Consider the following 21,596-nt stretch of genomic DNA (forward strand, 5'->3'; position numbering starts at 1 on the left):
AGGCGAATGAGGTTATCAGCTCTAGGAAAATCTCTTAAGGATTTAATTATCATTGAGGCTAGCCTCTTTCCCCTTCTTTCCGGCACAGCTAAGCAGACATTGCCAAAAAGTAGCAAGTTGTGCCATGCCTTGATGGTTGGTGGAGAATTTAAGATAGTGGAACCATCGATTACTTTTTTCAGGAGGACTGTAAGTTTCCCAGCTGCGTGTGGACGGGCTGCTTAGGGAATATGTGTGAGTGTCCTGGTACCTGTTGCTTTAATTGCTTCCAAGATATTGTCTGATGATATATATATATATATGGGACACACACACACATACACACAAATATGTATATATATATATATATATATATATATATATATATATATATATATATATATATATACATATATACTATATATATTTGTGTGTATGTGTGTGTGTGTATGCGCGCGCGTGTGTGTGTGTGTGTGTGTGTGTGTGTGTGTGTGTGTGTGTGTGTGTGTGTGTGTACCCACCCAGTTGCACTCACCTAGTTGTGGTTGCAGGGGTCCGGTCATAGCTGCTGGCCCCGCCTCTTCACTGGTCGCTACTAGGTCACACTCCCTGAACCGTGAGCTTTATCATACCTCTGCTTAAAGCTACGTATGGATCCTGCCTCCACTACATCGCTTCCCAAACTATTCCACTTCCTGACTACTCTGTGGCTGTAGAAATACTTCCTAACATCCCTGTGGCTCATCTGTGTTTTCAACTTCCAACTGTGTCTGTCCCCTTGTTGCTGTGTCCCATCTCATGAACATCCTGTCTTTGTCCACCGTGTCAATTCCTCTCAATATTTTTTGTGTCGTTATCAGGTCTCCCCTATCTCTCCTGTCCTCCAGTGTCGTCAGGTCGATTTCCCTTAACCTCTCCTCGTAGGACATACCCCTTAGCTCTGGGACTAGTCTTGTTGCAAACTTTTGCACTTCCTCTAGTTTCTTTACGTGCTTGACTAGGTATGGGTTCCAAACTGGTGCCGCATACTCCAATATGGGCCTAATGTACACGGTGTACAGGGTCCTGAATGATTCCTTATTAAGATATCGGAATGCTGTTCTGAGGTTTGCTAGGCGCCCATATGCTGCAGCAGTTATTTGGTTGATGTGCACTTCAGGCGATGTGCCTGGTGTTATACTCACCCCAAGATCTTTTTCCTTGAGTGAGGTTTGTAGTCTCTGGCCCCCTAGACTGTACTCCGTCTGCGGTCTTCTTTGCCCTTCCCCAGTCTTCAAGACTTTGCACTTGGTGGGGTTGAACTCCAGGAACCGATTGCTCGACCAGGTCTTCAGTATGTCCAGATCCCTTTGTAGTTCTGCCTGGTCTTCGTCCGAATGAATTCTTCTCATCAACTTCACATGATCTGCAAACAGTGACACTTCGAAGACTATTCCTTCCATCATGTCGTTCACAAATACCAGAAACAGCACTGGTCCTAGGACTGACCCCTGTGGGACCCCACTTGTCACAGGTGCCCACTTTGACACCTCGCCACGTACCATGGCTCGCTGCTGTCTTCCTGACAAGTATTCCCTGATCCATTGTAGTGCCTTCCCTGTCATCCCTGCTTGGTCCTCCAGTTTTTGCACTAATCTTTTGTGTGGAACTGTGTCAAACGCCTTCTTACAGTCCAAGAAAATGCAACCTACCCACCCCTCTCTCTCTTGTCTTACTGCTGTCACTCTGTCATAGAACTCCAGTAGGTTTGTGAAACAGGATTTCCCGTCCCTAAAACCATGTTGGCTGCTGTTCATGAGATCCTTCCTTTCTAGGTGTTCCACCACTCTTCTCCTGATAATCTTCTCCATGACTTTGCATACTATACATGTCAGTGACACTGGTCTGTAGTTTAGTGCTTCATGTCTGTCTCCTTTTTTAACAACTATGAATACATTTGCTGTCTTCCATGCTTCAGGCAATCTCCCTGTTTCAATAGATGTTTTGAATATTGTTGTTAGGGGTACACATAGTGCCTCTGCTCCCTCTCTCAGGACCCATGGGGAGATGTTATCCAGCCCCATTTCTTTTGAGGTATCTAGCTCACTCAGAAGCCTCTTCGCTTTTGTGTGTGTGTGTGCGTGTGTGTGTGTAATCTCTAAGTTCACGGCAGAATTTGAACTTACAGTGCATCAAAGTACGCGATACAGCCACAGCCAGATCCCAGATAAGTATGGGCTACTAGCCGAAGCTAAGCGGGGTTTTCCATACCCTTGAGCGCCAGACTCTATAAATATCTGTGGCCTGAAAGTGCGCCGCGTGTGGCCGGATTTGATGAATAATTTATCACAATCCTGGTGCTCCGGGGTATGGAAAACACCACCACCTGACAATCTCACTTTCAAAGATCACAACAATGTCTCTACCACATTTGCTAAGATAATGATAAAAAATATAATGAAAACCTTCACAACTAGGCACGCTTAGCCAGGGGCCTTTAGTGTACAGTGTACACTGGAGGCCTCTTTCAAGGCAGGCGAAATTGCAGAACTGGTGAATATATAGAATACACTTACTGCACAATAAAGCACATAAGTTACTTGGAATAGTTGAAGTGTTTTAGCCTGTATTCCTTGGAACGCAGGCGAGAAAGATATATCATAACATACATTGAAAAATCCTAGAGCAATTAGTCCCAAATCTGCACACCGAAATCATTCCCTAGAAAGCAAAAGACTTGGCAGGCTAGGCAACATTCCCCAAATGAAAAGCAGGGGCGCCTTTACTATATTAAGACACAACACAGTAAGTGTCAGGGGCCCAAAATTGTTCAGTTGCCACCCAGCATACATAAGAGGGATTACTAATAGACCCCTGGCGGTCTTCAAGAGGAAGCTGGACGAGCACCTAGTGTCAGTTCCTGACCAGGGGGGCATTAGTTCGTACGTCGGTTTGCGTGAAGCCAGCAGTAACAGCCTGATTATTCAGGCTCTCATCCACTGCGAGGCCTAGGCCTCTGTGGCGTTGACCTCCGAAACACTTTGTAGGCATACTACTTCTGGACTAGTGCACTCTAGTGATCGCACCACCACATTTTCAGGACCAGTGCACTCTGATCACACCAATATCACTTCTGGACTAGTGCACTCTGGTGACCACACCACCAACACTTCTGGACTAGTGCACTCTGGTGACCACACCACCACCACTTCCGGACTAGTGCACTCTGGTGACCACACAACCACCACTTCTGGACTAGTGCACTCTGGTGACCACACAACCACCACTTCTGGACTAGTGCACTCTGGTGACCACACCACCACCACTTCTGGACTAGTGTACTCTGGTGACCACACCTCCACCACCTCTGAATTAGTGTACTCTGGTGACCACACCACCACCACCTATGGACTAGTGTACTCTGGTGACCACACCACCACCACCTCTGGACTAGTGTACTCTGGTGACCACACCACCACCACCTCTGGACTAGTGTACTCTGGTGACCACACAACCAACACCTATGGACTAGTGTACTCTGGTGACCACACAACCACCACCTCTGGACTAGTATACTCTGGTAACCACACAACCACCACTTCTGGACTAGTCTACTCTGGTGACCACACAACCACCACCTCTGGACTAGTGTACTCTGGTGACCACACAACCACCACTTCTGGACTAGTGTACTCTGGTGACCACACAACCACCACCTCTGGACTAGTGTACTCAGGTGACCACACAGCTACCACCTCTGGACTAGTGCACTCTGGTGACCACACCACCACCACCTCTGGACTAGTGCACTCTGGTGACCAAACCACACTTCTGGACTAGTGCACTCTGGTGACCACACCACCACCACCTCTGGACTAGTGCACTCTGGTGACCACACAACCACCACTTCTGGACTAGTGTACTCAGGTGACCACACAGCTACCACCTCTGGACTAGTGTACTCTGGTGACCACACAACCACCACATCTCGACTAGTGTACCCTGGTGACCACACCACCACCACCTCTGGACTAGTGAATTCTGGTGACCACACCACCAACACTTCTGGACTAGTGTACTCTGGCGACCACACCACCAATACCTCTGGACTAGTGTACTCTGGTGACCACACCACCAACACTTCTGGACTAGTGTACTCTGGTGACCACACCACCACCACCTCTGGACTAGTGCACTCTGGTGACCACACCACACTTCTGGACTAGTGCACTCTGGTGACCACATCACCACCACCTCTGGACTAGTGCACTCTGGTGACCACACCACCACCACCTCTGGACTAGTGCACTCTGGTGACCACACCATCAACACTTCTGGACTAGTGCACTCTGGTGACCACACCACCAACACTTCTGGACTAGTGTACTCTGGTAACCACACAACCACCACCTCTGGACTAGTGTACTATTGTGACCACACAACCACCACCTCTGGACTAGTGCACTCTGGTGACCACACCACCAACACTTCTGGACTAGTGCACTCTGGTGACCACACCACCTACACTTCAGGGCTAGTGTACTCTGGTAACCACACAACCACCACCTCTGGACTAGTGTACTCTGGTGACCACACAACCTCCACCTCTGGACTAGTGTACTTTGGTGACCACACAACCACCATCTCTGGACCAATGTACTCTGGTGACCACACAACCACCACCTCTGGACTAGTGTACTCTGGCGACCACACAACCACCACCTCTGAACTAGTGTACTCTGGTGACCACACAACCACAACCTCTGGACTAGTGTACTCTGGCGACCACACAACCACCACCTCTGGACTAGTGTACTCTGGTGACCACACAACCACCACCTCTGGAGTAGTGTACTCAGGTGACCACACAACTACCACCTCTGGACTAGTGTACTCTGGTGACCACACAACCACCACCTCTGGACTAGTGTACTCTGGTGACCACACCACCACCACCTATGGACTAGTGTATTCTGGTGACCACACCACCAACACTTCTGGACTAGTGTACTCTGGTGACCACACCACCAATACCTCTGGACTAGTGTACTCTGGTGACCAATGTTGCGAATAAGAAATTTTTTAAAGAACTTCAGAATGTGGCCTGTTACCATTTATTTCTTATGCAACAAGATTTTTGGATCAGAGTTATTTAAAGGTATTTTAGTCTAGGGGAAATAATTTCAACTGGGAAACTCCATAGAATAATATTCAAATTTATTAAAGTATTTAAATACAATACTTTATCTTCTCTTTGTAGTTAATTTAACTTAATACTTTGTACAATAAAATTTACCATATACATTTAGTTCAAAATCATGGAAATGTCATATTAATAAGGAAGTTTAATTATTCTTCCTGTATCTAAGTCCTCATTAATATTTATGTCTCTTTCTTAACAATACTATAGACTCAAAATACAAAAGGTACAAGATTTAACAAGACCTTTGAATCTGGCCGTAAAGTATCTATGGATTACTGAATTGACCAAGAATATAAATATCAAAAGATTCTTTCAAAGTAATGAGGAACAAAGTGAGTCAGCTCTAGAGTCCAATTCTCAAAACCATTCAAACTGTACACCGTAAGAGCCAATATACGATCAGTTGTCAGGGCTAGAGGAGGGAGCAGACTGACTACTTGGCAGTCTGTTGACGTGTCGTCAGGTTGGATCAGCTGAGCCACGTCAGCCAGCCGGACATAAACAATTGAACAATTCACCGGATGGTTCCGAGACTTAAACTCTATATACACAAGAAATCCTACCTAACGGTAATAGTAAAATAATAGTGATAATTACGATAATAGCGATAATACCATGGTATTTTTCATATATTAACAGATAATAATATAACGCCTAAAGTCTCTATTTTAGCTATAAATGGGGACTTTCGCGCTATAATATTAAATGATGAACACATGCTCTTACAATATTTAAATAACAGAGGATGACCAATTTCAAAGATATAACACTTCCCCCCCCCCGCACGACAATAGGTCGCAGTAGGGAGTTTGCAAGCGCCCTTGGTAATATCTCCTTTATAGTAAGCGTCCTCTTGGTAAATAAGGCAAGTAGTACGACGGAAGAATGGAGAAGCAAGAACTCGAACAGCATGGTTATTTGCCAGAGGATGAGCTTTTGGAACAATGGCCAGAAGAACTATCTGGAGTGGCTTCCATCACAATTCGAGAATAGGAGTCTCGGACATGACTGTCAGGGTCATCCATGTGTACTTAATACTTCGTCCCATCAACGAAACGGCTTTCATAGTCATTCTGTCAATATAAAAGAAAATTATTAACAAAAATATATAATATATATATATAAATTAGGCTCTGAGAGTACTCATTACTTTACTTTACATTTTAAGGTATACATTTTTTTTTTAGGGGCGAGAAAGGGCATCAACAATTATGTTAAGGGATCCACTTAAGTGTTGAATACTAATCAGATAAGGTTGGATCCTCAGAGCCCACCTGAGGATCCGGGTGTTCTTTGATTTCATAGAATTAATATAAATTAAAGGGATGTGATCAGAAAATACCATAATTTTATGGGGGGAGGTTCCCAGATAAATGTCAAAATGTTCCAAAGATATTACTAGGGCAAGAGCTTCTTTCTCTACAGTGGCGTAATTCTTTTGGTGACGTTTCAACTTTGAAGAAAAATAAGATATAGGATGCAAAATATCAGTAGAGGGGGATTTCTGAAGTAACACAGCCCCCACGGCATAACCGCTGGCATCGATGTGTAAATAGAAGGGTTGATTCAAGTCAGGACTTTTCAATACGGGTGATGAAGAAAGCAACCGCTTCAACCGATTAAAAGCTATCTCACAATCTTTCGTCCAGCAAAACTTCATCTTACTACTGGTTAACTCAGTAAGAGGAGATGCAACCTGAGAAAAATTAGGACAGAAACGTCGATAATAACCAGTCATTCCAAGGAACCTCTGCATAGACTTTCTATCTTGAGGGATAGGAAACTCGGCAATGGCCCTAACTTTTACATCAACAGGACGTACCTCGCCCTGACCTATACAAAAACCGAGGTACTTAATCTTGGCTTGTCCAAACTGACAATTCTCTAAATTTATGGTGAAGTTGTACTTCTCTAACTTCTTAAATAAGGTTTCCAGGCGAATTAAATGTTGCTCCCACTCATTGCTATATATAGCAAGATCATCTAGATATGCATCCACTCCTTCTAAATCATTGGTCAGCAGGTTCATCAGGCGCTGAAAGGTAGAGGCCGCGTTACACAACCCGAAGGGCATAACACGATAATTGAATAATCCTCCTTGTATAGTAAATGCGGATATTTCTTGGGCTTGCTGGGTAAGAGGCACTTGGTAATAGCCCCTTAATATATCCAGGCGGGTAACATAGGCGGCTCCTGATACTCTGTCTATTAGATCATCAATACGGGGTAGTGGGAAACCATCTGTTACTGTGAGAGCATTAACCTTACGATAATCAGTGCACATTCTAGAAGTTTCATCAGGCTTGTGAACTAATGTACAGGGCGAGGCCCACGGACTTTTACTCCGTTCTATGAGTCCATGGGACAACAAAAATTCTACTTCTTTGTTTAATGTTTCCTGTTTGAGTGGACTTGCCCTATAAGGTGACTGTTTGCAAGGCTTTGCTCCTTGTACATCTATGTCGTGAATTCCCAATGTACAACACCTAGGGACGTCATCGAATAAGACCTCATAACTTAATATCAAGTCTTTGATATCTTTGGCTTTCTTCAAATCAAGGTCCATAAGAAAGGTATCAAGAGATTGCAATGTCTCTGAATTTTTTAAACGTACTTCTATCGCTTTAGAGATGCTGGGCAGACTTACATTTTCAGTTTCAGCTAAAGGAAGAACTGTCGAAACTGGTACGATACTAGAGTGGTAAGCCTTAAGTTGGTTTATGTGATAAGTACGTTTTGCTTTTCTCTTTCCTGGAGTTTGTAGTACATAATTTACCTCATTGAGCCGCTCAATCACTTCCAAAGGACCTTCGTATCTAGGTTGCAGAGCGTGTCCAGGTAAGAATTTCTGTGCCATCACACTGTCACCTGGTCTGAAGAAACGAGAGCGTGTGTGTTTGTCATAACAATGCTTCATCTTGGATTGGGCCTTAGCTAAGTTTTTTTAGGCTAATTCCCTCAGTTGTGACAAAGGCTTTTGCATTAGAGTTGGAGTTGTTTTAAACGAGGGTTCTGATTTTCCGGTCCATGAATCTTTTAGTACGGCGAGGGGGCCGCGTACTTGGTGTCCGTAAATTAATTCAAATGGACTAAACCCAGTGCTTTCTTGTTCGCTTTCCCTTAAGGCGAACAAGAGGAATGGTATTCCTTCGTCCCAATCTCTGGAAAACTGCTCGCAGTACGCTCTCATCATTGATTTTAATGTTTGATGAAATCGTTCGAGGGCTCCTTGCGACTGAGGGTAATAAGCAACAGAAAATACGGACTTAATTCCGAGGCGAGATAAGGCATCGCGAAACATCTTAGAGGTAAAATTTGAACCTTGATCTGATTGAATTATTCGGGGAATCCCCACCTGTGAGAATTTTTTTTTGCAAAGCTCGAACAATGATGCGAGAATTAATTTTTTTCAAAGGGATAGCCTCTGGATATCGAGTAACGACATCCATAATGGTAAACAGATATTGATTCCCTTGTTTAGTCTTGGGTAACGGACCAACACAATCTATTATCAGGCGTGAGAAGGGCTCACCACTGACGGGAATCGGAATGAGGGGAGCTGGTGGAGGTGTGTGCGAAGGTTTGCCGGTCACTTGACAGACTTGACAACCTTTTAGATAGCTTTCCACAGTCTCCTTCATTCTGGGCCAGTGAAAATGCTTGGCTATTTTTCCCAGCGTTTTCTTTACTCCCAAATGTCCTCCCATGGGACTATGGTGGGCGAAACTAATGGCCAATTCTCTAAAGGTGCTAGGTAGCACTACTAGAAGTTTGCTGGTAGCCAGATGATCGTCGGAAGACAAAAGAGACTTTTCCTTTCTCATTAATATACCATCAGCAAGATAGTAACATTTGTCCAGGTCTTGGGCGTCGTCTTCTGTAATAACTATCTCTCGTAATTTCTCTAGGGATGGATCAAGGAACTGATCCCTTATTAAATCTTCTTTCGATAGCATTTTAATATCGAAATCTTGAAAAGGGCCGATCATAGAATATTTCAGATTTGAAGATCCGGGTTGTAAGGATCGACTGAACAATAAATCGAGACCTAAATCTTCGCCTTCACTTAGGACTTCAGTTGATAAAAGATTTTGAGGCGCTCTAGACATTGCTCTAGTTATAACATTGAGAGGAAATAAGGTAGGAGCCTCTTTTCGAGCTTCTATGGCATAGTTAATGTCAGTAGAATTATCAATAACTAGAGGCTCTCGGCTTATACCTGGATAGTCTAGATCATTGCCTATGAGTAAGTCAACGCCCTGAATAGGAAAAGTTTCACTGGATATACCTACCGACACAAAGCCAGTATAGGTTGGTGTTTGGATGTATATCCTGTGAAGAGGCACTCTTATAATGGCGCCTCCATAGGCTTCTAATAAGACATCTAGCTTTGTGCGAGTCATATCACTTACGGGAAGTATGTCCTGCTTCAACAATGTTAAATAACTTCCAGTATCACGGAAGGAATTAATTTCAACTAATTGAGTCTCGTCTATTCCAACTTTCACTTTAGCAAAGTAGGGACTCATGACTGAGTGAATATCTTTTTCTGAAACAGCTCTAGCATTGAGTCATCTAGAATGTCTACTGATTCGTTCTGTTGGACCTTGTTCGGTACTAGGGTTCAGTTTCTTTTGAGTTGTCGATGAAGATATTACCTGAGTTGGGAAACGAAGTCGCTCGTTCCTGGTATCCCTCTCTAGCCAATAACAGTATTTCCTTAAATGCCCTTTCTTATTACAATAAGTGCCTTAGTGGTTTTGAACTTTTCCTAGAGTTAGATCTAAATTTATTATTAATGGGCGTGGAGGCATCATAGGAGGTCTGGTAAGGATTCTGTATGCGACGCATCTCTGTAAGATTGGATCGTCCTTTCTTAGGGGCATATTTAGTCACCGTTTCCTTACTTTTTGTTTCGCCAATCAATTGTTGAGATATTTCATAATTATCGGCGAGCGAGGCTGTTTCTAGTAAATTTACTATGGGGCAACTAATCAAATACCTATGCAAGTCTTCTGGTAAATTATTATAGAAATCCTCATGCAGGATCAATTAGGAAAGACTTTCCATAGATTTACAGTTAGAAGCTCTACACCATCTCTCAAAAGCGATTTTCTTTTCACGAGGAAAATCCACATACGACTGAGTTGGCTGGCGTTTTAATGCTCTAAAGGTTTTTTGATAACTTACTGGGAGGAGATCATAAGCCTTTAGGATAGCCTTCTTAACGGAATCATAATCCACATATTTCTCAAAAGGTAACGTAGCCGTACAACTTTGAGCTTTACCAGACAACGAAGTATGTAATAAGGTTGCCCAGTGTTGTCGGGGCCAGCGCATAGCACGTGCTTGATTCTCAAAGACTTCAAAATAAGTATCTAAATCTCCGTCATTAAATCTTGGAACCATAGATGCAGCTTTTTGTATATTGAAAGAATCATTTGAGGATTCAGTACATCTGTCTCTCACTTTATCTTGTTGTTGCTGTCTTATATAGCGGAGCGTTTCCCTTTGAAAGTCTTCTTCATTTAATTTACTCTGAGCCTCAATTTGAGCAGTCTGTAAAATAAATAGTCTCTCTAATTTCTCAAACTGACTTTGAGAAATATGCCCCGATGGTATCGAAAATGAGGGAATTGAACTGGCGGCATGTGGATATTCCTTTGGACGTGCACCTTGGTGAGGGCCAGGCTGACCATTAATAGGAATTCCTTCAGTAACGGGCGAATGCCGAACAGCGGCTGCACCCTGCAATACTTCATCTCTCGACTGGTAGCTTACTTGAGAAACTAAACTTTCAGAGTCAGAATCTCCTGCTACATGATGGTTAGAAGCCCCTAGAAACAATTTGTTTCTAATTATTGCCCTTACGGTATTGGCTGTGTAATATCTATCGTATGGCACTCCCAATTTACGAGCTTTGACAATGTTAAATCTTCAAATAACTCTTTAATGTGATCTTTCATGATCAATATTTTGAAATTAACTAAAGATAAATTCCCAGTATATAACTTTAATATTGTTCTTTTGATCAATGTCTTAGAACAACAGAGATCCCGGACGGGTACCCCATTTGTTTCGAATAAGAAATTTTTTAAATAACTTCAGAATGTGGCCTGTTACCATTTATTTCTTATGCAACAAGATTTTTGGATCAGAGTTATTTAAAGGTATTTTAGTCTAGGGGAAATAATTTCAACTGGGAAACTCCATAGAATAATATTCAAATTTATTAAAGTATTTAAATACAATACTTTATCTTCTCTTTGTAGTTAATTTAACTTAATACTTTGTACAATAAAATTTACCATATACATTTAGTTCAAAATCATGGAAATGTCATGTTAATAAGGAAGTTTAATTATTCTTCCTGTATCTAAGTCCTCATTAATATTTACGTCTCTTTCTTAACAAGATTGTAGACTCAAAATACAAAAGGTACAAGATTTAACAAGACCTTTGAATCTGGCCGTAAAGTATCTATGGATGACTAAACTGACCAAGAATATAAATATCAAAAGAGTCTTTCAAAGTAATGAGGAACAAAGTGAGTCAGCTCTAGAGTCCAATTCTCAAAACCATTCAAACTGTACACCGTAAGAGCCAATATACGATCAGTTGTCAGGGCTAGAGGAGGGATCAGACTGACTACTTGCCAGTCTGTTGACGTGTCGTCAGGTTGGATCAGCTGAGCCACGTCAGCCAGCAGGACATAAACAATTGAACAATTCACCGGATGGTTCCGAGACTTAAACTCTATATACACAAGAAATCCTACCTAACCATAATAGTAAAATAATAGTGATAATTACGATAATAGCGATAATACCATGGTATTTTTCATATATTAACAGATAATAATATAACGCCGAAAGTCTCTATTTTAGCTATAAACGGGGACTTTCGCGCTATAATATTAAGTGATGAACACATGCTCTTACAATATTTAAATAACAGAGGATGACCATCACTTCTGGACTAGTGTACTCTGGTGACCACACCACCACAACTTCTGGACTAGTGCACTCTGGTGACCACACCACCACCACCTCTGGACTAGTGCACTCTGGTGACCACACCACCACCACCTCTGGACTGGTGCACTCTGGTGACCACACCACCACCACCTCTGGACTAGTGCACTCTAGTGACGACACCACACTTCTGGACTAGTACACTCTTGTGACCACACCACCAACACTTCTGGACTAGTGCACTCTGGTGACCACACCACAACCACCTCTGGACTAGTGCACTCTGGTGACCACACCACAACCACCTCTGGACTAGTGCACTCTGGTGACCACACCACCAACACTTCTGGACTAGTGCACTCTGATGACCACACCACCACCTCTGGACTAGTGCACTCTGGTGACCACACCACAACCACTTATGGACTAGTGAACTCTGGTGACCACACCTCCAACAATTCTGGACTAGTGCACTCTGGTGACCACACCACCAACACTTCTGGACTAGTGCACTCTGATGACCACTCCACCACCTCTGGATTAGTGCACTCTGGTGACCACACCACAACCACTTCTGGACTAGTGCACTCTGGTGACCACACCACCAACACTTCTGGACTAGTGCTCTCTGGTGACCACACCACCAACACTTCTGGACTAGTGCACTCTGGTGACCACACCACCACCTCTGGACTAGTGCACTCTGGTGACCACACCACAACCACCTCTGGACTAGTGCACTCTGGTGACCACACCACAACCTCCTCTTGACTAGTGCACTCTGGTGACCACACCACAACCACCTCTGGACTAGTGCACTCTGGTGACCACACCACCAACACTTCTGGACTAGTGCACTCTGGTGACCACACCACCAACACTTCTGGACTAGTGCACTCTGGTGACCACACCACAACCACCTCTTGACTAGTGCACTCTGGTGACCACACCACAACCACCTCTGGACTAGTGCACTCTGGTGACCACACCACCAACACTTCTGGACTAGTGCACTCTGATGACCACACCACCTCATCTGGGCTAGTGCACTCTGGTGACCACACCACAACCACCTCTGGACTAGTGCACTCTGGTGACCACACCACCAACACTTCTGGACTAGTGCACTCTGGTGACCTCATCACCGCCACTGGACTAGTGCACTCTGGTGACCACACCACCAACACACTAGTGCACTCTAGACTATTGCACTCTGGTGACCACACCACCAACACTTCTGGACTAGTGCACTCTGGTGACCACACCACCAACACTTCTGGACTAGTGCACTCTGGTGACCACACCACCAACACTTCTGGACTAGTGCACTCTGGTGACCACACCACCAACACTTCTGGACTAGTGCACTCTGGTGACCACACCACCAACACTTCTGGACTAGTGCACTCTGGTGACCACACCACCAACACTTCTGACTAGTGCACTCTGGTGACCACACCACCAACACTTCTGGACTAGTGCACTCTGGTGACCACACCACCAACACTTCTGGACTATTGCACTCTGGTGACCACACCACCAACACTTCTGGACTAGTGCACTCTGGTGACCACACCACCAACACTTCTGGACTAGTGCACTCTGGTGACCACACCACCAACACTTCTGGACTAGTGCACTCTGGTGACCACACCATCAACACTTCTGGACTAGTGCACTCTGGTGACCACCATTTTTTGCTCTCTTCTATTTATTTTTTTCAGAAAATGATTTTTTTTATTGCTTCTCTTTGCTTGGTCTCTTTGAACGCAATGAGTTCCACGAATTCTTCCACTACTCTATGGCTTAGATCATTTTGTTGGCTCTCCCATTGATGTGTGTGTGTGTCTGTGTGTCTTTGTGTGTGTGTCTGTATGTGTAACATACAATAATCATGGATGGTATCATTGCAGGTCTCTCTCTCACAACCAGCTGGCTCTACTGGACGACGCAGCCTTCACTGGCCTACGCCACCTTAAGAAACTGTAAGTTACGTCATCTCTCTGTCAGTCTGTCTGTCTGTCTGTCTGTCTCTGTCAGTCTGTCCGTCTGTCTCTCTCTCTCTCTCTCTCTCTCTCTCTCTCTCTCACACTCACAAACACACAAATATATATATATATATATATATATATATATATATATATATATATATATATATATATATATATATATATATATATATATATATACACACACACACATACACACTCATATATTATAGATACAGTGCAAGATCATTCTCGGAATTCGAGAGTCATATTTTCATATTTTAATGCATCCACATAACGAAGTGTTTTTTTTTTATCATCTGACAATACTGGAACTGAGGTGTCTGCAGGTTGGCCGGTTCCAGGAGTTTGGCTAAATGTACTTGGTTTGTTTCCTAATTCTTCTCAGTATAATTATTTGCTTATAAATCACTTCTTTCTGATGATGCATTTATATATGAGAATAATAATAAATTCTGTACAAATTTTAAAAAAGATTTATTTTTACCATTTTAACGTTTCATGTAGTGTGTTCTTCTAAAACGAAATATTTGTTACATATTCATCTCTCGTGTCTTCTCTTCAACAGGGACTTAACTCACAACACAATTGTGACTTTCAGTAAACAGCTTTTCCATCACATCCCAAGACTCCATCATCTGTGAGTATTTGCTACGTAACTGACATGTTTTATCATCTTCACTATGTAGCAGACTACTTCAGGTCTCTCGCAGAGCAGTGGCGTTACCACTGCTCTGCGAGAGACCTGGACGAATCCCATCTGAAAGTCACGGGGCGAGCCCCGAGCGAGGAAGATGGTAACACATTTTCCAAGTCCTGCTACCTTGTTACACTGGAGTTAGTTGACTATTGCCGCCGTATTCTGGAGAAAGACCTAAATGTAACCCCATTTATATTAATCCCCAACGATTGGCTTTCTTTGTTACTCGTACACTGGCAACTCTCTGGAGATAAAAATCCGGAATAAGACCTTTTTCTTCATGTCTCATCTTGGGTAATGAGAAATGTTGCGGGCCATATTCACAAGCGGTAAAATGCATCAGGTTTGTAGGACGTGAGTGTCTGACCTCGTCTTTCCATATTCAGATGATTATGCCCGAGTTTCATGTGTTTGTGGTATGCTCTGTGATCATTTAGAAGCTGATTTTTAACTTCGTTTAGTTTCACTTAGATTTAAAATGATGCAGATTGTTTTAAGTCTATTATGAAGCTATATGGAAAATTTATTGCATTTATTACTAAGAGAAAGAGCTTTAGTGTTTGTTAGCAGACAAGCTAACAAACACTGAACTTCTGGTTCGGTGCCCAGCAAACTTGAGTATCTTCTTTTCCCCTCCACAAGTCTTCCTCCCTTCCTTCCGCACATCTAAGACTCCCACACTTGTGAGTATCTTCCCTTCTCCCACCCCAAAAATTCAGAATCTCCACCAGTCCCACACTACGTATATTACGCTCGTAATTATTGAACCTATTATGGAATGCTTGACTATATCGTCACATAATCTACCGTGACCATAATTACTATCGTATTTGCTTTGTTTGCTTTCGTAAGGTGAAGTCCAGGATCTTTCCTTAATTCATGGTATAACTTAACAAATCTTTGAGGACAATTGTGTTGCAGAGTTCTGAGCTTTAAAAAAAATCAGATCTCTGCAACACAATTGTCCTCAAAGATTTGTTAAGTTATACCATGAATTAAGGAAAGATCCTGGACTTCACCTTAAGAAAGCAAAGCAAATGCGATAATAATTATGAACAAGGTAGATTTTAGGGGGGGAAAATAACTCATTAGAAAACAAGGGAACTGACGCGCCCCTTTAAGTGTCCCAGCCCATGCTGACGGTTTTCATCTTGTGATGGCTGAGTTGGTCAACTGAGTTTAACACCTGTATAATACAGGGTCATTAAAGCTGCATGTAACATCCATATTTTAGGGATTAAAGTAGTATTCCTGATTGCTTGTGTCTCTGAGTGTATATACCAGGAGTGGGCAAGGTCTTGGGAAAGCAGAACCACATTTATAACTTTTCATGCATTTTAGAATATTTAAGAACCACAGTAAATATTATTTTAAAATTATATTTAAAAATAATAAAAAATACAACTAAATTGTATTCCTATTCAATAAAGCAGAATATGAAGAACTGAGACACTTATGCAACACATGGGGATCTTTACTGAAGAAACGAGAAACTTTTCGCCACACAGTGGCTTCATCAGTCCAATACAAAGTAGAAATGGGTAAGGAGAGTAGAAGTTTGAGGTAATCAGTCCCTCAACCTGGAATCGATGTGTTCAGTCCATCACTCTTGTAGGAAATGCAGCATGGGGCCAGAGAGGTGGCTTATATACTGCAGTGAGATGAGGTGAAGCAGGAGGAGGCGGGATCACAGTGGGACCTGCCACTAGTGTAAGTAGGTGGTCGTCCAAAACCATTCATCACATCTGTCAGACACTGCAACATCATGGGATCTTGGTACAAAGACTTCAACGCTTGCCTAACCTTTGGACGACGACCTATTTACACTAGTGGCAGGTCCCACTGTGATCCCGCCTCCTCCTGCTTCACCTCATATCACTGCAGTATATAAGCCACCTCTCTGGCCCTATGCTGCACTTCCTACAAGAGTGATGGACTGAACACATCGATTCCAGGTTGAGGGACTGATTACCTCAAACTTCTCCTCGCCTTACCCATTTCTACTTTGTATTGGACTGATGAAGCCACTGTGTGGTGAAACGTTTCTTCAATAAAGATTCCCATGTGTTGCATAAGTGTCTCAATTCTTCAACTTGTCGGTTTTCAAAACCATTCATCACAAAGCAAAATATCTTTAATCTCTGATCGTTGAAGACTTTGAATGAGTCTTCATCTTTGCAGTTAATAGTTTAAAAGCTAACTGTAAGATGCACAGTGAGGAGAATGTAAGTGAGGATAGCACTATATTTTGACTAGATAAATTTCAATACAGAGAAGAGACATTCACAGTAGTAAGTCGGAAGCCAGTTTTCTGAAGATTAGGATACTTTGCTTCTGGGATTTGCTTCCAAAAGTTAGTAAGAGATAAGTTTTTATGTACTAGCTTCAAACCCACGTCTTCCTGCAGCTCAGTAAGCTCTGTTTCTACTTCTGCAACTTCTGTGGCAAAAGGTGCAACAACAGGACATCCATCATTTAAGACATCAATCACTGAAGGATTCACAAGAAATTCAAAGCATTGTTTTAATTTTGTCAGTTTCTCAAACCTGTCCTCAGAATCATTATAAATTGTTTGTAAGTTTCTGCCGTTCTGCTTTAATTTCAACATCAGGAAAAACAGTTATTCTTAATTTAAGACCGAAGAAGTGGTCAGAGTTCTTTGTTGTCAATAGATCTCTTTGTTGTCAGATTTCTTTGTTGTCAGATCTCTTTGGTAAGCTTTATTTTACTTTGAAAATTGAAATCTGATTGGGCAAGTTCTGTAATAACTTTGTTCTTGCCTTGAAGCGCCAGATTTTAATATTGAAGATGTATTAAATCTGTAACGAACAACAGATTCTGTACCAATTCGTTATCTTCTAGTTGTAGGTATTTTTTTTCTTTTCCTTCATGAAAGTAACGATTGGTTCAAAAAGAGGAACAAACGTATTTAAATGATTGGTAGTTGACAGCTGCCTTGTCTTCAATCTCCAGCTCCTCAATCAAATTTCTAAATTCACGGTGTATTTTTGCACTTGTCCGAATGAAATTAACAATTTCTATAACCTAATTTATGACACTGCTGAACTCGAAGTGTTTGTTTACTAAATGCTCAAGGTGGATGATACAATGGATAAAGAGACATTCACGGTAAGTGAGATCATGTGACAATTGCCCAACTAGGCCAATGTTTTGAATTACCATAGCTGGTGCTTCATCTATTGCAACGGTAACAAGTTTATGCAATGATAGTTGAATACTTAATAAAATTTTGTTAAGTGATTTTTTTATATCAATACCTTTTATGGTTTCCTTTAAGCTTATCAGGTTTAAGAATTCTTCTTTTTCTTCTCCATCATTTATAACAGCGAACAAATATAACTGAGGGATATCCTGAATGTCAGTAGATACATCCAATGTTAAGCTGAAAGCAACGCAACTTTTCAAATCACTCTGCAGTGATGTCTAGGGCAATTGGTATAAATTGCTGGCTAGACAGGTACAGCAAGGAACTTGCAATCCCATTCATTGATAACTGGGACCTATTCTTTGGCAAACGTGATATGTATGCAAGGGATGGGGTTCATCTCTCTGGGGATGGAGTGGTTACGTTAGCCAATTCAATTGAGAGGGTAATTGATGACTTGTCTAGGAATTTAAACTGATAAATTATTGAGGTATGGGTGTTTGTGGGAAACAATCATGTTGCAGCATTAGGGTTAAAAACAGCATTTATTACCGGGATACCTCAGGGATATGTTTAAAAGACAATATTCAAAATAAAGTTGCTAGTAATGGCAAATCAATTGATCAACAAACAAACAAAGATATTAGAGGGCAACGAGTGACTAGCTCGCTTAAGGTTTACTATACAAATAGTAGGAGTCTAAGAAATAAGATAGATGAGCTAAGATTACTTGCAAGTGCAGGTAATATAGATATTATTGGTATAACAGAGACCTGGTTCAACCTGAAAGATAGAGAAATGCCTTCTGAATGCAACATACAGGGTTATAAACTATTCCACACTGATAGGGTTAACAGCAAGGGTGCTGGAGTGGCGATGTATGTCAGAGTAAATTTAAATTGCTGTCTTAGACATGATATAAGATTAGAACCATTGAACACAGAATCTGTTTGGCTACAATTTCTCGAGGGACGTGACATATTAGTTTTGGGTGTGATTTATAGGCCCCCAAACCTTGATAGGGAGTGCAGTAAGCTGTTATGGGGCGAAATTCATAAGGCATATAGTTATGAAAATGTTGTGATAATGGGAGATTTTAACTTTAGACAAATTGATTGGAGCAATATGTCAGGAAATCTTGAGTCTAGTGACTTTCTTGATACGGTTCAGGATTGCTTTTTAGAACAGGTTGTGACAGAACCAACTAGAGGAAGCAATCTGCTTGACTTGGTTCTTGGCAACAAAGATTCACTAATTAATAATCTTGAGGTTAATGATGAGCTTGGGGAAAGTGATCACAAATCACTTAGTTTCAATATATCATGGAATTACCCAGATAACTGCAATCAAATCTCTGTCCCAGATTTTCGCTTGGCCGACTTCATGGGACTGAAAAATTACCTAGGTAGGCTAAATTGGGATGTCCTGACTATGGGTCACGTAGGTGATCTTGGTTGCCAATATGACGTTTTTCAGAGCATAGTTCTAGCTGCCCAGACAACTTTTGTTCCGAGTAGGGAAATTAGATCTAACAAAAATTATCCCAAATGGATGAACAGTAGATTAAAACATCTCATTGGTCAAAAGAGAGGCATATATAGGCGTATCAAAAGAGGGGATGGGCAGTTAAGAAATCAATATATTCAATTAAAGAGAGAAATAAAGAAAGGAATAAGAAAAGTAAAAAGGGATTATGAGGCTAAGGTCGCAAGGGATTCAAAGACTAACCCAAAAGGGTCCTTTCAGGTATACAGAAGTAAGATTAGGGACAAGACTGGCCCACTTAAGAGTAACTCTGGTCAGATCACTGACAGTGATAAGGAAATTCTCAATACCTACTTCCTCTCAGTTTTCACCCAGGAAAATACTAGCGATATTCCTGAAATAATAGATTATGTAGAACAGGATAATAAACTATGCACGATTGCGGCAACTAGTGACATGGTCCTCAGACAAATAGAGAAACTAAAACCTAACAAATCCCTAGGCCCTGATGAACTGTTTGCAAGGGTGTTAAAGGAATGTAAAGAGGAACTTAGCATACCTTTGGCTAATCTTTTTAACATCACTACAAACTGGCATAGTGCCTGATAAGTGGAAAATGGCAAATGTAATACCTATTTACAAGGCAGGTGACAGGTCCTTGGCTTCGAAATATAGACCAATAAGCCTTACCTCCATAGTGGGAAAATTTATGGAATCAATAATTGCCGAAGCAATTCGTAGCCATCTTGACAGGCACAGATTGATTAATGATTCTCAACACGGTTTTACAAAGGGGCGTTCCTGTCTTACAAATTTGCTAACTTTTTTCACTAAGGTGTTTGAGGAGGTTCACAATTTACATAAACGACATAGATGAGGGAATAAATATCAACATAAGCAAATTTGCTGATGACATCAAAATAGGCCGTCCAATTCATTCTAATGAGGACACTAGAGCACTCCAGGATGATTTGAAAAGACTGATGCAATGGTCGGAGAAGTGGCAGATGCAGTTTAATATTGACAAATGCAAAGTTCTAAATGTTGGACAGTTAAATAACCATGCCACATATAAACTAAATAATGTAGATCTTAATACTACTTACTGCGAAAAGGATTTAGGAGTTCTGGTTAGCAGTAATCTAAAACCAAGACAACAGTGCATTAGTGTTCGCAATAAAGCTAACAGAATTCTTGGCTTTACATCTAGAAGTATAATTAATAGAAGTCCTCAGGTTGTTCTTCAACTCTATATATCCTTGGTTAGGCCTCATTTAGACTATGCTGCTCAGTTCTGGTCACCGTATTACAGAATGGATATAAATGCTCTGGAAAACGTACAGAGGAGGATGAAAAAGACGATTCCATGTATCAGAAATCTTCCATATGAGGATGGACTAAGGGCCCTGAATCTGCACTCTCTCGAAAGGGGTAGAATTAGGGGGGATATGATCGAGGTGTATAAATGGAAAACAAGAATAAATAAAAGGGATGTAAATAGCGTGCTGAAAATTTCCAGCCAAGACAGGACTCGCAGCAATGGTTTCAAGTTGGAAAAATTCAGATTCAGGAAAGATATAGGAAAGCACTGGTTTGGTAACAGAGTTGTGGATGAGTGGAACAAACTCCCGAGTACAGTTATTCAGACTAAAAAGTTGTGTAGTTTTAAAAATAGGTTAGATAAATACATGAGTGGGTTTGGGTGGGTGTGAGTTGGACCTGACTAGCTTGTGCTGCTGGGTCTGGTGCAGTTCTCCATCCTTGAGTGGAGGTGACCAGACTGGGTGGGTCACTGGGCTAATCCGGGGAGGGTGGGTCATTGGGCTTATCCGGGGGGGGGAACATGGACCTGCTCCGCATGGGTCAGTAGGCCTGTTGCAGTGTTCCGTCTTTCTTATGTTCTTCTTATACAATGGTAGAACTAATTTCAGAAATGCGTCTCTCTTTAGTGCGGCGGGAGATAAATATTTGTTGTATTGCCTATTTAAGTTCAGAGTTCTCTGGAGCGAGAATTGCAATCACATCACTAATATTCTTTGCTTTTGCAAACTCTCTAGCTTCAGTAGCCAAATCACTTTGCTTACAGGTTGAAAATAGACAA

The 21,596-nt window shown here is 41.9% G+C and overlaps 1 protein-coding gene across 1 annotated transcript in view; it reads left to right on the plus strand.

Annotated features, from left to right (window-relative positions):
• The window catches only part of LOC128691012 (G-protein coupled receptor GRL101-like), a 605,305-nt gene that overhangs the window by 537,661 nt on the left and 46,048 nt on the right, over nt 1-21,596 (plus strand). Inside the window, exons 20-21 of the mRNA XM_070089232.1 lie at nt 14,049-14,120; nt 14,713-14,784. Of these exons, the coding sequence (XP_069945333.1) occupies nt 14,049-14,120; nt 14,713-14,784 (144 nt within the window). The remainder of the gene's footprint in view (nt 1-14,048; nt 14,121-14,712; nt 14,785-21,596) is intronic.

This window comes from Cherax quadricarinatus, chromosome 27, assembly GCF_038502225.1.
Source record: "Cherax quadricarinatus isolate ZL_2023a chromosome 27, ASM3850222v1, whole genome shotgun sequence".
Classification (NCBI taxonomy): domain Eukaryota; kingdom Metazoa; phylum Arthropoda; class Malacostraca; order Decapoda; family Parastacidae; genus Cherax; species Cherax quadricarinatus.